General features: G+C 41.3%; 1 protein-coding gene across 3 annotated transcripts in view; it reads left to right on the forward strand.

The window, feature by feature from the left end:
* The first annotated feature begins 1,461 nt into the window (after positions 1-1,461).
* ATP2A2 (ATPase sarcoplasmic/endoplasmic reticulum Ca2+ transporting 2) overlaps positions 1,462-15,820 on the forward strand; it is a 66,922-nt gene continuing 52,563 nt past the window's right edge. For 2 of the 3 annotated variants that reach the window (XR_001158432.2, XM_075996542.1), the window contains exons 1-5: positions 1,462-2,136; positions 2,857-2,874; positions 2,962-3,044; positions 9,341-9,445; positions 10,839-10,977. Coding sequence is in view for 2 of the 3 variants with exons in the window: in XM_075996542.1 (XP_075852657.1) it covers positions 2,019-2,136; positions 2,857-2,874; positions 2,962-3,044; positions 9,341-9,445; positions 10,839-10,977 (463 nt within the window). In the remaining variant the exon portion in view is untranslated. The remainder of the gene's footprint in view (positions 2,137-2,856; positions 2,875-2,961; positions 3,045-9,340; positions 9,446-10,838; positions 10,978-15,820) is intronic. The other variant, XM_012782315.2, reaches the window with a different exon arrangement.

Consider the following 15,820-nt stretch of genomic DNA (forward strand, 5'->3'; position numbering starts at 1 on the left):
TTGCTTCTCTTACTGCGTTGCCATCCACTAGAACTTTTTTTGTTTGTTTCGTGTAGGGTTTTGTTGATCCTTTTCCAAGTATCAGTCAAAACTGCATGCCAATCTCCACTCCTTGGAAATAATTAAATGGCATGACTGATTTTTTTTTCAGCTGGGTGATGCACTATGATTTGCATTTGTTGAAGGAGTTTATCTTAAGTTGTGAGGCTGAGCCATTGGGAAGAACTGAGCTGATGTTTTGCTCTGCTTTTGCTTATGTGGATGGTGCACTACTGCTAAACACAAGAATGAACTAAATGCTTCGTTCTGCAACCTATTTATTAGTACTTAAGCTGCCCTTCTTTGTGAAGCGAATATGTTCATGTTTTGTTCATGCATTCGATGCACTGTCCCTTCCCCTTGTTAAGTAGTATAATTTCTTTATATTGGCAGAATTCTCTTTATCTTGCTGTGACCTAGGCTTTGCACAAACCTCTCAAGCAGAGCAAATTATCTGTGGTTTAAGAGTAGGTTTTGTACTACAAAAAAAAAAAAAAAAGAGAGTAGGTTTTGAATTAAAGTCCTTTTTTCTCCTATTGGTGGTGGTGGGAGTCCATAAAACAGCCTTCATCTTAATGCCACAGCAAGGCACCTCCTAGCACAAGTCTAGCTGCTATTTAGCACCTACAGTAGCATAACCTGTGACTTCTATGCAGACATGTATCAAAAGCTGTGTGGGCTATTAAAAATGAAATAAAACCTCCTCCCTCCTCCCTGCAGAGAAGGATTCCCTCAGTCAGGGCGCAGAACCTGCTGGGGAAGAGCTGGTGTTGGCGTGCGAAGCAGCTCTGGGCTTGGGGGTGTAGGATGCGGTGTTCCTGAAGCGACAGATGAGGGATTTTGGCTGTGTGGGAAGGGAACTGCGGAATTCCTCCTCTCGGTTCCTGAGGGGGGCTCTGAAGGAGACAGATTAGGATGCAGAGCGCGGCCCAGGCGACCGAGGGCAAGGAGGCAAGCCAAGGACACCAGTATGAGCGCGCTTCGGGGACGCCCCGCGCGGACTGTGCCCAGGTTCCTCGGCCTCGCCTTCCAACCACCCATCCTGGTCCCAGGCAGACCCTAAAAGGCAGTCAGTCTCTGGGGGCAGAGAGCAGGGAGCCCACGGGGGCCCTTCACCCCACGTCCGCTGATGGACGGGCCAGAGAACCGCACCAGCAGAGGAGGGACCCAGCTTCCCCCTCGGCTGGCCCCGGCGCCGCAGGGTGCACTGCACGGGCGCGGCGCGCGCGGCCTCGATCCGGGTTCCTAGGGGCGGCGCGCAGGAGGAGGCGGGGCCTGCGCGGCGGCGTGGGCGAGAGGCGCGGGAGGGAGGGCGCCGGGGGGAGGAGGCGGGGCCGCGCCGCCCGCGCCGCGCTGGGCGCTCTCGGCCAATGAGCGGCGTCCACATGCCGCGGCGGCGGCGAGAGGGGAGGCAGCGGCCGATAAATGCTATTAGAGCAGCCGCCGCGGAGCCGTCCCCGACGCCACCTCCTTCTCCTCCGCCGCAGTTTCCTCCGCCGCTGTCGGGGGTGCGGAGCTGAGGGACCTGAGCGAGCGCGCCGCGCACCGCCCCGCCGGTTGTCCTCTCTCGGTCCGTCCCGCCCTCAGGGGTCGGCCGTGCTCCCCCTCCTCCGGCCCGGGCGGGGCTGCGATTCACCTCAGGAGAGTGGGGAGGGGGCTCGGGGCCGCGGCCTGCGCTCTCGGCGGGCAGTTGAGGGCGAAGGAGGCCCTCCCTTCTAACGAGGGGAGGGAGGGTCGGGAGCCCCCCCAGCCACCCGGCAGCCAGGGCCGGGCTGCCAGAGGGGCGGTTGTCTGGGGGAGGGGGCGCGGGGTGATTCAGCGCCCGGCGAGGCGGAAGCGGCCGGAGGAGGAGGAGGAGGAGGGGTGAAGCCAGTCCGCGTCTGGGCGCCCGGGGTGGCACGAGCCCGCGGCCCGAGTGCGAGGCCGAGGCGAGGAGGCCGCGGGGACGGGAGGTGAGGCCGGTCCGGCCCCCCGAAGCCATGGAGAACGCGCACACAAAGACGGTGGAGGAGGTGCTGGGCCACTTCGGCGTCAACGAGAGCACCGGGCTGAGCCTGGAGCAGGTCAAGAAGCTGAAAGAGAAATGGGGCTCCAACGGTAGGTGCCGGCGCCGGGGCTGCCGGGGCCCCGCGCGGCCGGGCGCGGGCGCGAGACAGGGAAGATGGCTGACCGGGCTCCACCTCGTGGGTCTCGGCTCCGCGCCCGCCGACGGCTGCGGGTGGCAGGCCGGGCCCGCGTGCTGGCTCCGCGGGAGAGAGGTTGCAGGCGGGGGGCACCGGGGTCCGCGCCTCGCTTCCCCTTTCCTGGATTTCGCGTCTCTAGCCCGTGACCTTCCCGGCGCGCAGCTAGCTCGGCGGCTTCTCTAGCAGCAGCCGGCCCGGGTGGAAGGAAGGACGAGTCTTGCAGCCGGGCTGAGCCCGGCGAGACATTTTGTCCCCAGTTGATTCATAAATCGACTCATAAGGCGTCGTTGTAGTTGAGGAAGCCTCTGATCATTTTCGTACTACCCAAAGTTGCACATCTGGCAGAAGTGATGACTTAGCTGAAACGACTCCTTGTTTCACTAGCCCTGAATGATTTTACGATTCGGGCTGGAACCTAAAGCTGTTGATTACAGGAAATAGTGCATATTTTCTTGAGGTATCGTTTTTGTATGCTTTCTTTAAAAAAAAAATTTAGTATTCATATATAACTAGGTCTGTTTTTCAAAGACATTGTTGCTGGTAATTTTAACAGTTCTTTTTAGAAAAACACGATACTAATTTTTTTTTTCTACCTCTCTCGACACGTTGCCTGGCAAATTTCTGCATTCTACAGAGTTACCTGCTGAAGAAGGTAAGTAATCTTAACATTTTCTTTCCTCCCCCATTTGTGTGCTGATGTTAAGATGACAATTACAGCAAATATATTTGTTTCTGACAGGAAAAACCTTGCTGGAACTTGTGATTGAGCAGTTTGAAGACTTACTAGTTAGAATTTTATTACTGGCAGCATGTATATCTTTTGTAAGTATAAAAAATTTATTTCCTTTACCCCAGTAAAGCTGAAAATATACCACAGATAAATCAGAAGTCATGCTGTCCATTGGGTGAAAACGTCTTTGGAGATAAAAGCTGTGTTTACATGTTGAAAATCAAACAAACAACCTAGATATTTTAAAATTATAAATAAAACACTTCAAGCCATTCATGTTCAGAAAACACATGCCTGACATTTATGGTGCAGGTAGAAATGTTCCGGAATGTATAAGGGTCTTAGAAATTTTTGTGGTTTGTGATTTTAGTATCAAAAAGTTCTTTATTGGAGGCCTTTTCTGTTTTGGGTTCTTCCATTGTTATCATGTTGTAAGATCATACTAAGATGATGTTGAGCTCTTTGTAGTCTGTAAATAGAACTTACAAAAGGAATATTCCAGTTGCTTTCCCTTCCTGGTAATGGCAAGGTGACAGTTGTTCCTGACTGTGACAAGAATGATGACGGCCGTGATGGCACCAGTGTTGACCAAATTTGGTCACTGACCTTTAGGGTGGTATATTTATCTAATTTGGACCCCTGTCTTGGGTGATTCCTGGGTTGAGAGAACAAGGTTTAGTACACTTGGTTCTAGATCTTGAAAGAAAAAAAAAAAAACAGCATAGTGTTTTTCTTGCGCTTACCCGCTTGAGTCCTGTATGGTTGCTAAGAAACTAGTGAAATGCAAAGAACTACCTCAGAAAAAAGGTGATGGGGTGGCCAGGATATTTCTAGGTTATTAACATTTTTTTCTCTTAAGTATTTTGTTGCATTTGTTTCTCAGGCAATAAACTTTTTGGTAGTTTTCCTAAAAATGGTCATGAATAGGACACAGATGTTCTCAATCCTAACGGGATGAGTTGCCTTTTGTTCTTGAATTACAGTATTTTGTTTTTATAGAAACCACTATGGGAAATGGCATTTACCCAGTGCAATACTACTGTCAAGTTTCACAAAATTGACACAGCTTCTAAGTTTTAATTTTGTGTGTTTGTTATATATGCAAGTCCCAGGGATCTACCTCAGTTTTTATGACAACTATACCATGGATGGCTATTTTGAGAATTAAGCAGAGCAGTGGGCATTTATTTAGTTCAGATGAGGAAAGGATTAATTTCATTCATACCCATCTTTTAAGCAGTGGTAGCAAGAGGTAAACATTTGGAGTAGTTTTCACATAAATTCTGCCATGAGGCTTTAATATATCATACTGTGTTAGCCAAGTGGTATGTAGCCATTAATAATTCATTCTCCAAGAATCTTTTCTGTGGTTTTCATTGAATAAAATTGAGACATTGATAGCAAACCATTCAGCATACTGAATCAATTGCTCCACACCTCTGATGTGTCTGTCTTTAATTTAAAAATATTTTGCCTCCAGTAAATGGCTGCTGTTTTACCAATTAAAATAAATGAGTAGAGCTGTTTGATTAACTATAGGTTCAATACATTGCTATGGGGGAAAATAAGTGATATAGTTGGAGGTAATATAAGATATTTAAGCTGTCTGCATAATTAATTTCAAAATAGTCTCAACTTTGGCAGTTAAATGTTGGAATGCAGTAAGGTGATCGGTAACTACTAGTGTATACAAACCAGAGGTAAAATAAATTTTTACGGAATTCTGTGTTGCAATTTGAAGCAGTGTTGGAAATAATGCCACTGATGTTATAGTAAACAAAATGTTGGCAATTTGAGTTGTATAGGGTCTCTTTCTGAGTGGCCAATTTGAGTGACTTTATATTAGCATTTTGAATTAATGATGTCTGTGAATTTTTTTAACTTTGACGTAATTAGGAATTTATGATTTAAAGGCATTTTCAAATGGGTTTTGAAATGGTTTGATTTTCTTGTAAGGTAGGACATTGGCTTTTTAGAGTATTATAGAGCTATATTTTGGAGCTGAAATTGGAGTTCCTTTTTGGTAACTACTTGGAGTTTTTGCTCAGGAAATGAACTGTGTTGTGTTACGTTTTTATTTTATGGGTTGCAAAATAGAAAAAGTGAGTATTTAGCAAGTGCTTTTACTGTAGAATTCACTTAATTTGCTTTGGTTTGTTTGGCCAGGAAATTGCGGATATAAAACCTGTTCAGTTGATTTTCTTCATGTAGGGTTGGCACGGCTGCTACGTTGTACTTGACCTTTTGTTCCTCATTTCTTTATCCTTCAAAAGAAAGAGCACTGAGTCTTTTTGTGGTAGCCAGTTTATTCCTGTTAGCTTAACAGGAAAAACATGGTAGAATATTCAAGTACTTTTGGAGAATTGACAGTTCTTGTAATGTATACATAATGCATCATCAGGTCATGCTCAAGTTAAAAAGAATATTAGTGATTTATTTCAAATATCAAACTAAGTAGTAAACTGTTAACTATAGTATTTTGCTGTGGCAGAAAGTAGAAAACTGCATTAATGTTTTACTCTTGTGACTGTAGGGATGAAGTTTAATTTGTAATATTTGCCAGAATGGTTTTTTTTGAAGGTTGATTGGATTGGATGAAGTGAGCTTCTCCATCTCCCAGTGCATATGAATATTAGAAATTCCTCAATTTGACAGCCAAGTCACCTCCCCACCCTCCAATATTTCACTTGATCTTTCCATCCTCCTCTTGGTTACCATCTTTACCCTAAATGTAAAACATCATATGGTTGTTTGAGTGGAATGCCTGCCCGACTTTTCCTCTTTCGTTGCTTTATTAGGTGTTGAGCACCTGTTACTTGGGGTACAACAGCAAACAAAATGGACAAATCCTTACCTAGAGGATGGGGCTGTTGAGAAAAATCAAGGGGGCTTGGAAATAAGGGAATACAATTCTCAAATAGGGTGTTCAAGGAAAGTCCTTGAAAAAGGTGACATTTGAGAAAAGATGAGAAGGGGGATGAGCATAAGGGCCAAGTTGGTCTCATTGCCATCTGTCTAAATCAGGGGTCCTCAAACTTTTAAACAGGGGGACAGTTCACTGTCCTTCAGACCGTTGCAGGGCCGGACTATAGTTTAAAAAAAACTATGAACAAATTCCTATGCACACTGCACGTATCTTATTTTGAAGTAAAAAAACAAACAGGCAAAAACACCCGCATGTGGCCCGCAGGCCCTAGTTTGAGTACGCCTGGTCTAAATCATAAAGTCTTCTCTAATAACAATTTGCTTAGGGTTCTCTGCCCTCTACCTGTTTCCTACCTCAGCTACTTAGATTGACCCTAAAATGCTAATAAAACATCTTAACCTTTCAGTTACGTTGGAATAACTGTGTCTGTGTCTTGTCTTCCTACTGAACCTTTTGAAAAGGATTCTTTATTCCTTAGAGTTAGTGCTTTTGACATCACATATGTTTGGGTGAGTTTGTTTTGATAGCATTTTCAAAATACATGGGATCTGTTTACTTCGGTTTTCTCAGAGTAGTACATTTAGAAAGTATTTGATATTGCATTTTGTAGTGGTTTAAAATTTTTCCATGTCTTCTGTTAATATTTTAAAAACGGGATAAAATGAGCAATTTACTGATTGGTTTAACTAATTTATTTAGAACTTTCCTTAATGGTTCAAAAGATGAATTTTTCAAATACAGTATATATTACTTACTGTACTTGTTTAAAAAAAGAAGATTGTATTAAAATTTGAAAACATCGAACAATGTTTTTACATAAACTTTGTGTCTGGATCAGAAAGAATGAGTTCTAATCCATGTTGTTTTTTAATGACTGAAATGATTTTTGTTTCCCACCCCAGAAATTGCCATAACACTTTATTGATAATACTTTGTATCATTTTTGTGAACTGTTTAATTTATATTTCCTTTTAAAACGTTTTTTAATGTAAATTTCTTCATTTATTGAGCAAGTGTTTGAATGCCCAAAGGCACAGTACCAACTTTCTGTGAATACATGGAGAAGTAAAATGTGCTTATTATCTTCTATTTTATTTTTATTGCCTTATTAAGAGCTCAGTCTATTATTCCAACATAGATAACTGAGTCACAGTATCATGACTGTCTTCCAGTTTTACAGCAGAACATGACTTTTTACCTTGGATTAAAATTTGCTTTATTGTAGTTCCTATCAGAAGTTGCAGTGCTGTACAGAGATTAATCATGTGGATAATAATTGAAAGATGCCCTAAATTGAAGTTGAGTGTTCATTAGCAAATGGTTACTTTGAATTAGATTGGCAAATTTGAAACTTTGAACTTCTTTGAACCAGAAGACAGGTAGTGTTACTGTATTAGTACAAAGCAAAGGGGAAAAAGAAACACTGTTTATGTCTAAAATCATTTGCATTAGCCTTTTCTTCCACTCTTCTTTGCTATTTATGAAGTTGGTTACCTTTTTGCTCCTAATGTTTATTAAATTCATGTAAATTCATGTACTGTCACTTAGAGTCTTGTATCTTAGAAGTCATATGAGATTTTGTTCCATTAATTTATGCATTTATTCAATAAATATATATCAAGGATCAACTATGTACCAGAAGCTCTAGGCCCCTTAGGGATACAACGTCGTCAAACAAAAGGCAATATAAGCAGATAATAATTCTTTATATTCAGCCTGTTGTCAAGATTTTTAGAAACGTTTTCCCTGTCTCCTGTATAGGTATACTTTGTGTAATTTCTGGTAAATTAATTATGAACTCACCTTATTACAGAACTAATAAGACATCTTGCATTTTGGTATTACCACTCCTCCAGTTTTCCTTCCCTTTCTTCACCCCTCTCCCCATCTCATGGAGTCTTATTTGTCAGCAGTCATCTTCCCACTTAATGCGTCTGCAAGAGGTTTTCTTATCAATAGAACATAACCATGAAAGACTGCCCACTGTGATATGACATGGTTGCTCTTAATTTGGGGCTGTAGTATTTAATTCTGTGGGTTATTTGTGGTTTCAAAATAGACACTTTTTTAAATATTCAGGAAATTAGTGATTGTCAATTTTAAATAGGTTTGGGCAGCATCTAAGATTTGCCCACTAGTTTTTCATAAAGCAGTAATTTATATGTAGAACCTTCAAATAATACGAATGCTTATGTTTCTTACACATAAACATTTAAAGTAATATAGAAGAAAAGGCTACTACATTTGTACAAGTTAGGATTCTTACATTATTGATGAATACTTGTGAAAAGGAACTGTACGTTTTCTTGAAAAGTAGATTTGATCTGATAATTGTGTCACTGCTTCCCTTAGTCTTTTCCTTTGCTCTGGCTGTTACGGGATGTTGCTTTAAGTTTGTTCCCCAGGCTGGACTGCCAAGAGAGAAATTGATTCCCATTTTAATAAGGTGTGAAGCTTATCTTAGAGTTGCTAATGCCTCACTGACCTTTTGGAAAGGTCCTAGTTACTCTTCAAGTTGAGCAATTTTTCTCCCCCAAGAGCTAATTAAGTTTTTTATTTCTGATATACTCTCCTTGGCAAATGTTTGAAAGGCTAGTATCAGAGCAGCTGTGATCTTGCATCTTTCAAAATTTATAACTTCCTAGAGAAGTTTTCATTCCGGCATTAGGCCTGGCCTTAACACTAAGAATGCCCTGTTGAAAGCTTGCAGCAGCATTTATCATATTCATTGTGGTTTTCTACTTAACTCTAGTTCACCAGATGTCAGTAGTGATTGACATCTGTCAGGACCTGGTCCTGTGGTCTCCTGGGTTTTTTTGTTTTCTCCTCTTCTCCCTTTCAAATTGATAGTTCTTATTAATTCATTGTTACCATCTTGCAAGATTCATGTTGGGCATTGCCTTAACATCTTTCTTTTTTTTAATTTTATTTATTTTAGTTGGCCAATTAATTTCTTTCTATTTTTAGTAGAGACAGGGTCTCTCTTTTGCTCAGGCTGGTTTTGAACTCCTGACCTTGAGCGATCCGCCCGCCTCGGCCTCCCAGAGAGCTAGGATTACAGGTGTGAGCCACCGCGCCTGGCCTAAAATCAACATAGCTTTGATAATCACTTTTTACTTTAATAAAATCAGGAATTAAAATTTTACTTTTTCTCAATATATACATATAAAATGAGTGGGATTTAGTTTCCCCAAAAGTATTTTATTTGAATTCTAAAATTGAATTATTATATCAAAAAATTAACTCTTAAGGGTATTATTAAGAAGTATAGTTTTGACTATCAAGAATTACAAACAGAACATAAGCTTTTTGTGTCATTATATTTTGCTGCCATTTTTCTAGAGAAGATAACAAAATATTATAATTGCTGTTATAATTCCTAATAGCGCTGGCCACTTTTGTTATCAAGTGGCACTAAGCCTGAAAACACAGTAATTCTAATGCATGCCATTTTTCTTCTAGGTTTTGGCTTGGTTTGAAGAAGGTGAAGAAACAATTACAGCCTTTGTAGAACCTTTTGTAATTTTACTTATATTAGTAGCCAATGCAATTGTGGGTGTATGGCAGGTAAGCAGAAATTCTTGGAGCACTAAATTTTAGTAACTTATGTAAGTGATTTGAATTGCTTTAGTCTTTCTGTTTTATTTCCTGATATACTGAGAGGAAATATGTGGAAAGTCTACATGCATTTTTTCTTTTGTCCATTTATTGCAGAATTTTAGACCTCACACATGTAAACTTTGCTGTTAAATTGCACAGCCTTCATGGCAAGGAGTTAAAATAGATGAGAGAAACTACTTAAGGAAACCAAAAAATGTGGAACCAGTATATATTGTCTTTATATTTCCTAGTTGCTTCCTTTGACTTTATAAACTCAATTTCATGTTTGTTCTCCTTGGATTTTTTTTGTGGGATTAGCTATAAAAACTGTTTAAGCCCTAAATTGTTTTCCCTGTAGTGCTTACTCCTGGCTGTGTTCCCTCAATTGCCCAGGCTTTTCTTACAGAGTGAAACTAGTTTTACTACAGAAACATAAGGGCATCCCCATTCACATAATTGTTCTGCTGCTGCAGTCACCACCCCTGTTGGAAAAATTGCCTTCCATGAAACTGGTCCCTGGTGCCAAAAACGTCGAGGACTGCTGTTTCTGCACATATCTAGCTGAGGACTTTTAATTTTTTTTTAGGATTGTTGATCTGTTTGAGGTTTTTTTGGTTTGATTTTAAGGGACTCTGACACTGGAATGAATTTGAAGTACTGATCTTTTAGGTTTTTGATGGATATAGTCACCCCTTTGAGGACTAAAATAGAATGTGCCTGTTATTCTTAATTTTTTTTGAGGCAGAGTCTCACTTTGTTTCCCTGGCTAGAGTGCCATGGCATCAGCCTAGCTCACAGCAACTCCCAACTCCTGGGCTCAAGCAATCCTCCTGCCTCAGCCTCCCGAGTACCTGGGACTACAAGCATGTGCCACCATGCCCAGCTAATTTTTTCTATATATTTTTAGTTGGCCAAGAGATGGGGTCTTGCTCTTGCTGAATTTTTCTATTTTTAGTAGAGATGGGGTCTTACTCTTGGGTCAGGCTGGTCTGGAACTCTTGAGCTCAAGCAATCCTCCCGTCTCAGCCTCCCAGAGTGCTAGGACTACAGGCATGAGCCACCATGCCTGGTCAGGATGGCAGATTCTGTAACCCAGCTTTTCCTCATTATGGTTTTTCCCCCCTTACTTTTCTTAGGGGTGCTTATCTTTTCGTTTTTTAATACAGAATTTTGAGTGCCCTTGTAAAGTGTTTATTGCCTTAAAATGTGAGTAGTTTAATACAGATGTTATTAGTGTGCTGCTCGCTATCTCTCTATTTTTTTTTTTTTTAATATTAGAACTCCTAACATTTTATTCCTTGAGCTAGAAATACTTAACAATGGCAGGCAGGTGTTTACTATTCTGTTATCTTTTATACAGGAAAGAAATGCTGAAAATGCAATTGAAGCCCTTAAGGAGTATGAGCCTGAAATGGGCAAAGTATATCGACAGGACAGAAAGAGTGTACAGCGGATTAAAGCTAAAGACATAGTTCCTGGCGATATTGTAGAAATTGCTGGTGAGTTGAGTTTGTCATTTCTCTTGTATTTTAGATTGTATTTCTGAATGCAGTTCTTTTCTCAAGGCTTATATTTAAAATGATTGTCTTCATGTATCAATTATATTAACACATTTTAGTGCCATTCATACAGATCTTATTTTTGGTAAAATTTTGAAGTATTTCAGTATCTCCCTTCATATTGTTGATAAAGTTTTTTGTTGTTTTTAAACATGTGTTCTGAATTCTTCTACTTACTAGTTTAGATACATTGTAGAACACTAGTGCTAGAGAGATAAAACTTAATGTCTGTCTGACAGTTGTAAGCAATTTGTTAGAATACTGGTTAATGGCTACACAGTGTTTTCTATTTTGGTACTTGGCACAAATGTTAAGTCATATTTGTAATTATCAAATTGAGTTGATGGTTAAGGGTCATTTCATGACTGTAAAAGCTGTGCTTAAAAATACTTATACAGGCTGGGCATGGTGGCTCATGCCTGTAATCCTAGCACTCTGGGAGGCCGAGGCGGGCCGATTGTCAAGGTCAGGAGTTCAAAACCAGCCTGAGCAAGAGCGAGACCCCGTCTCTACTATAAATAGAAAGAAATTAATTGGTCAACTAAAAATATATAGAAAAAATTAGCCAGGTATGGCCGCGCATGCTTGTAGTCTCAGCTACTTGGGAGGCTGAGGCAGAAGGATTGCTTGAGCCCAGGAGTTTGAGGTTGCTGTGAGCTAGGCTGACGCCATAGTACCCTTGCCCTCTGGGCAACAGAGTGAGACTCTGAGCCTCTCGTCCTTACCTGGACTCCAGGGATCAGCTTCAAGGAGTCTGTGAATCCACTGCAAGTCTTGAGCTCTCCACAGACCTCCAAGGGGTCAACATCTCACTGCTTTCGATCACTGCTGTGTTTCTGATAGCCCAGAATTGGAGCACCCCTGAGACCAACCAGAACAGTCTGGATGGTGTTTTGGTTTTGGCTGTTTCACTTACAGAGATTCATTATATAGAATTATTCAGATTATGATGGCTTTTCATGCCCTTCTGAGTTTAGAATACCCTGTTTCTTTTTGTAAATTTTCTCATAGTAATGCGTTTCACTGTCTTGGGGGAGTTATGCTTAGTCTTTATTGTCTTACTCATTTGAATAAAAAGAATTCAGAGAGCTGCATCTGATAGCCTCTCCTCTATAGCTTTGGCCTCTGAAAAGAAATTGCCTTGTCGTATTCTCTCATCCATAAATTTTTTTCTTCCAGAGAAAAAGGATAGTATTGCATATATGCTAGTAAGGCGATTATTTGGGGCTGCTGTGTGTGGTGTTTGTGCGCGCGCGCGCGAATGACTTAATAGCTTACATAAGAATAGCGTTAACTGGGTTGATGGCTCACACCTGTAATCCTAGCACTCTGGGAGGCTGAGGTGGGAGGATTGCTTGAAGTAAGGAGTTCAAGATCAGCCTGAGCAAGAGTAAGACCCTGTCTGTATTAAAAAAAAGAAGAAGAAAAAGAAAAATTAGCTGGGTACAGTGTTGTGTGCCTGTAGTCCCAGCTACCTGGGAGGCTGAGGCAGGAGGATTGTTTGAGTCCAGGAGTTTGAGATCACAGTGATTCATAATGACTCCACTGCACTCAAGCTGGGGTGACTGAGTGAGACTTTGTCTCAAAAAAAAAAAAAAAAGAATAGTGTTAACAAAAGTACAACTCAGAATGAAATGTTCTGGCTATGGGAGTTTTGCTTTGGTTTGTGTGTGTGTGTGTGTGTGGTTTGTTTTTGTTTTGTTTTTCAGGATAGGATCTCACTTTGTTGTCTGGGCTAGAGTTCAGTGACATCATCATAGTGCTCTGCAGCCTCATACTCCCTGGTAGCTGGCACTACAGGTGCATGCCACCACACTGGGCTAATTTTTTTAATGTTTTGTAGAGATAAGGTCTTGCTATTGCCCAGGCTGGTCTCAAACTCCTGGCCTCAAGTAATCCTCCTGCCTCGGCCTCCCAGAGTGCTATGATTGTAGGCATGAATCTGGCGTAGATTTTTAAACCTCTTTATTTTGACATAATTTCACACTATATTCCCATATAGCCTTCAACCAGATTCTCCAAATGTTAACATTCCATCCCGTGTATATTATCATTCTCCTTCATACTATGTCTATGTATGCATGTTTTAGTCTGAACTGTTGGAGAGTATGTTGCAGAAATGATGCCACTTCTAAATACTTCAGTGTTTATTTTATAAAGTCAAGGACATACTCTTATATAACCCCAGTGTAATTATCAAAATCAAGAAATTAATAGTATAAAGACATGATTTAGAATTTACCAATTGTCACTTTTTTCCTTTTTTTTAAGAGGATTGAGCCAGCCAGGAGCTGAACTGTCACTTTTTTTTAAATAGCAAAATACTTGAGTTAGGGAATTCTGGTGGTGATGTGGAAAATACATGTCAGAGTGGGGAAGGCTGGAGGTAGGAAGGCTATTTTAATAGTCTAGGCAAGAATTAATGAGCAGTGGCATTAAGGATAATCCAGGAAAGATTTTGAGGTTATGAATAACGATTCTTAAGCAGGGATGCACATCAGAATCATCTGGGGGCACTCATTAAAAGTTTTTACCAGGTCTCAACCCAAAATACTAACTCTGAATCTTCCTTGGGTGTGGAATTCTAGTCATGTGTAGTTTGAAAAGTGATTCTCTGACTTAGATGCAAAGCAACAGATTCTGTTAAGTGAATGGATGTGGGGGTGGATAAGGGTAGGATGTAGAATCAAAGATACTAGTAGTATTTCTAGTTTAGGTGACTGAGTGTAATGGTACTAGTAACTGAGGATGGAAATATTGGAGGAAAATAGTTTCTTTCCACAAGTATATATGTGGTAGGTGAGGTTGGAGATGATACCACCTAAATATGTAAATGAGATTGTCTTTGACCTTATGTTTACCATTTCTACAGCTTCATCTGGTAATATACTGTTTAGTCTGTCAAGATTATTTTAGGCATTTTTAGGCTAGTTGGGTTATTTTGTTTTTTAATGGTTTTCCCTCTCCTCCCGCTCCTGGTTGCATTAATGTTTTGTTATGTTTTGTTTTTTTAGACAGAGTCTTGCTTTGTTGCCCAGGCTAGGGTGAGTGCCGTGGCATCAGCCTAGCTCACAGCAACCTCAAACTCCTGGGTTCAGCAATCCTACTGCCTTAGCCTCCCGAGTAGCTGGGACTACAGGCATGCGCCACCATGCCCGACTAATTTTTTCTATATATATTAGTTGGTCAATTAATTTCTTTCTATTTATAGTAGAGACGGGGTCTCGTTCTTGCTCAGGCTGGTTGCGAACTCCTGACCTCAAGCAACCCGGCCGCCTCGGCCTCCCAGAGTGCTAGGGTTACAGGCATGAGCCACCATGCCCAGCCTTGCATTAATGTTTTGAGTCTGCTTTTAAAGACTTAGAGAAATTACCCCCAAAGTGTTTGTCCTTAGTTTGCATCAGGAGATGGCAATGGTAAACAGCCTCAGAGGAAATCATAGCCTTGATACCTCAAGGCCTCATCCCTTATAAAGAAATAAACTAAGTCCAGCTTCTCTTGGTGGTTTTGGTTTCTGTTTTCCTCTGAGTCCTGGTTCTTGCCAGTCTTTCCCATCTTGGTAAATCACTCTAACATAGTCAAGTCATCTTGCTTTTTTTTCCCTTTGTTATCCTCTAATTTGTGTGAGAACATTGATTCTGTCTCTAGAACACAAATTTGTTAACTTTGCTGTTTCCTCAGTCACCACATCAGTCCAGCTATCATCTCATACTTTGGCATCATGTCCTAACTAGGCTCTGGCTTTCTTTGTTGTCTTCTTCCAGTCCATTCTCCACACAACAGCCAGAGCTGGTTCTTTGTTTTGTTTTGTTTAATCAAGTCAGGGTCTTGCTCTGTCACCTGGGCTAGATAGAGTACAGTGCATCATCATAGCTCACTGCATCATCATAGCTCACTGCAACCTCAAACTCCTGGGTTCAAGCGATCCTCCAGCCTCAGCTTCAGAAGTATCTGGGACTACAGGTGTGCATCACCATGCCCAGCTAACTTGTCTTATTTTTTTGTGGAGATGGGGTCTCTCTCTCGCCCAAGCGGGTCTCAAACTCCTGGCCTCAAGCAACCCTTCTACCTTGGCCTCCCAAAGTGCTAGGATTACATGCATGAACCACCATGCCCAGCCACTTCTGCAATTTTCAGTACCACCAAATTCACCTTTTTTTGGAAGGTTAGGGAAATTTTATGGAGTTTATTAATTTTCATTCACTATATTGTGCAGTTTTATATGTTGTGTTTGATAGTTTAGGAAAGACAAATAATGTTTTATCTATAGTGTGTGTGACCTAAGATTTGCTGTCTTCTGGAGTTTCCCTTTATTATTATTTATATTGTAGGATCTACATAACATAAAATTGACCAGGTTTTTTGGTTTTGAGACAGAGTCTCACTCTGTTTGCCCCAGATAGAGTACAGTGGTGTCATCATAGCTCACTGCAACCCCAAACTTCTCAGCTCAAGTGATCCTCCTGCCTCAGCCTCCTGAGTAGCTGGGACCATAAGTGCACACCACTGCACCCAGCCTACTTTTCCATTTGGAGTCCCACTGTTGCTCATGATTGTCTCAGACTCGTGAGCTCAAGCAATCCTCCTGTCAGCCTCCCACGGTACTAGAATTACAGCTGTGAGCCACTATGCCCAGCCAAAATTCACCATTTTAGCCATTTTTTTTAAAGCATGCAGTTCTGTGGCATTGAGTACATTTACATTGTTGTGCAAGCATCATCACCATCCATCTCCAGAATTTTTTCAACCTCTCCAACTGAAAAAGTTTTTTCCTTAAACACTA

This window comes from Microcebus murinus, chromosome 22 (assembly GCF_040939455.1).
Source record: "Microcebus murinus isolate Inina chromosome 22, M.murinus_Inina_mat1.0, whole genome shotgun sequence".
NCBI lineage: Eukaryota > Metazoa > Chordata > Mammalia > Primates > Cheirogaleidae > Microcebus > Microcebus murinus.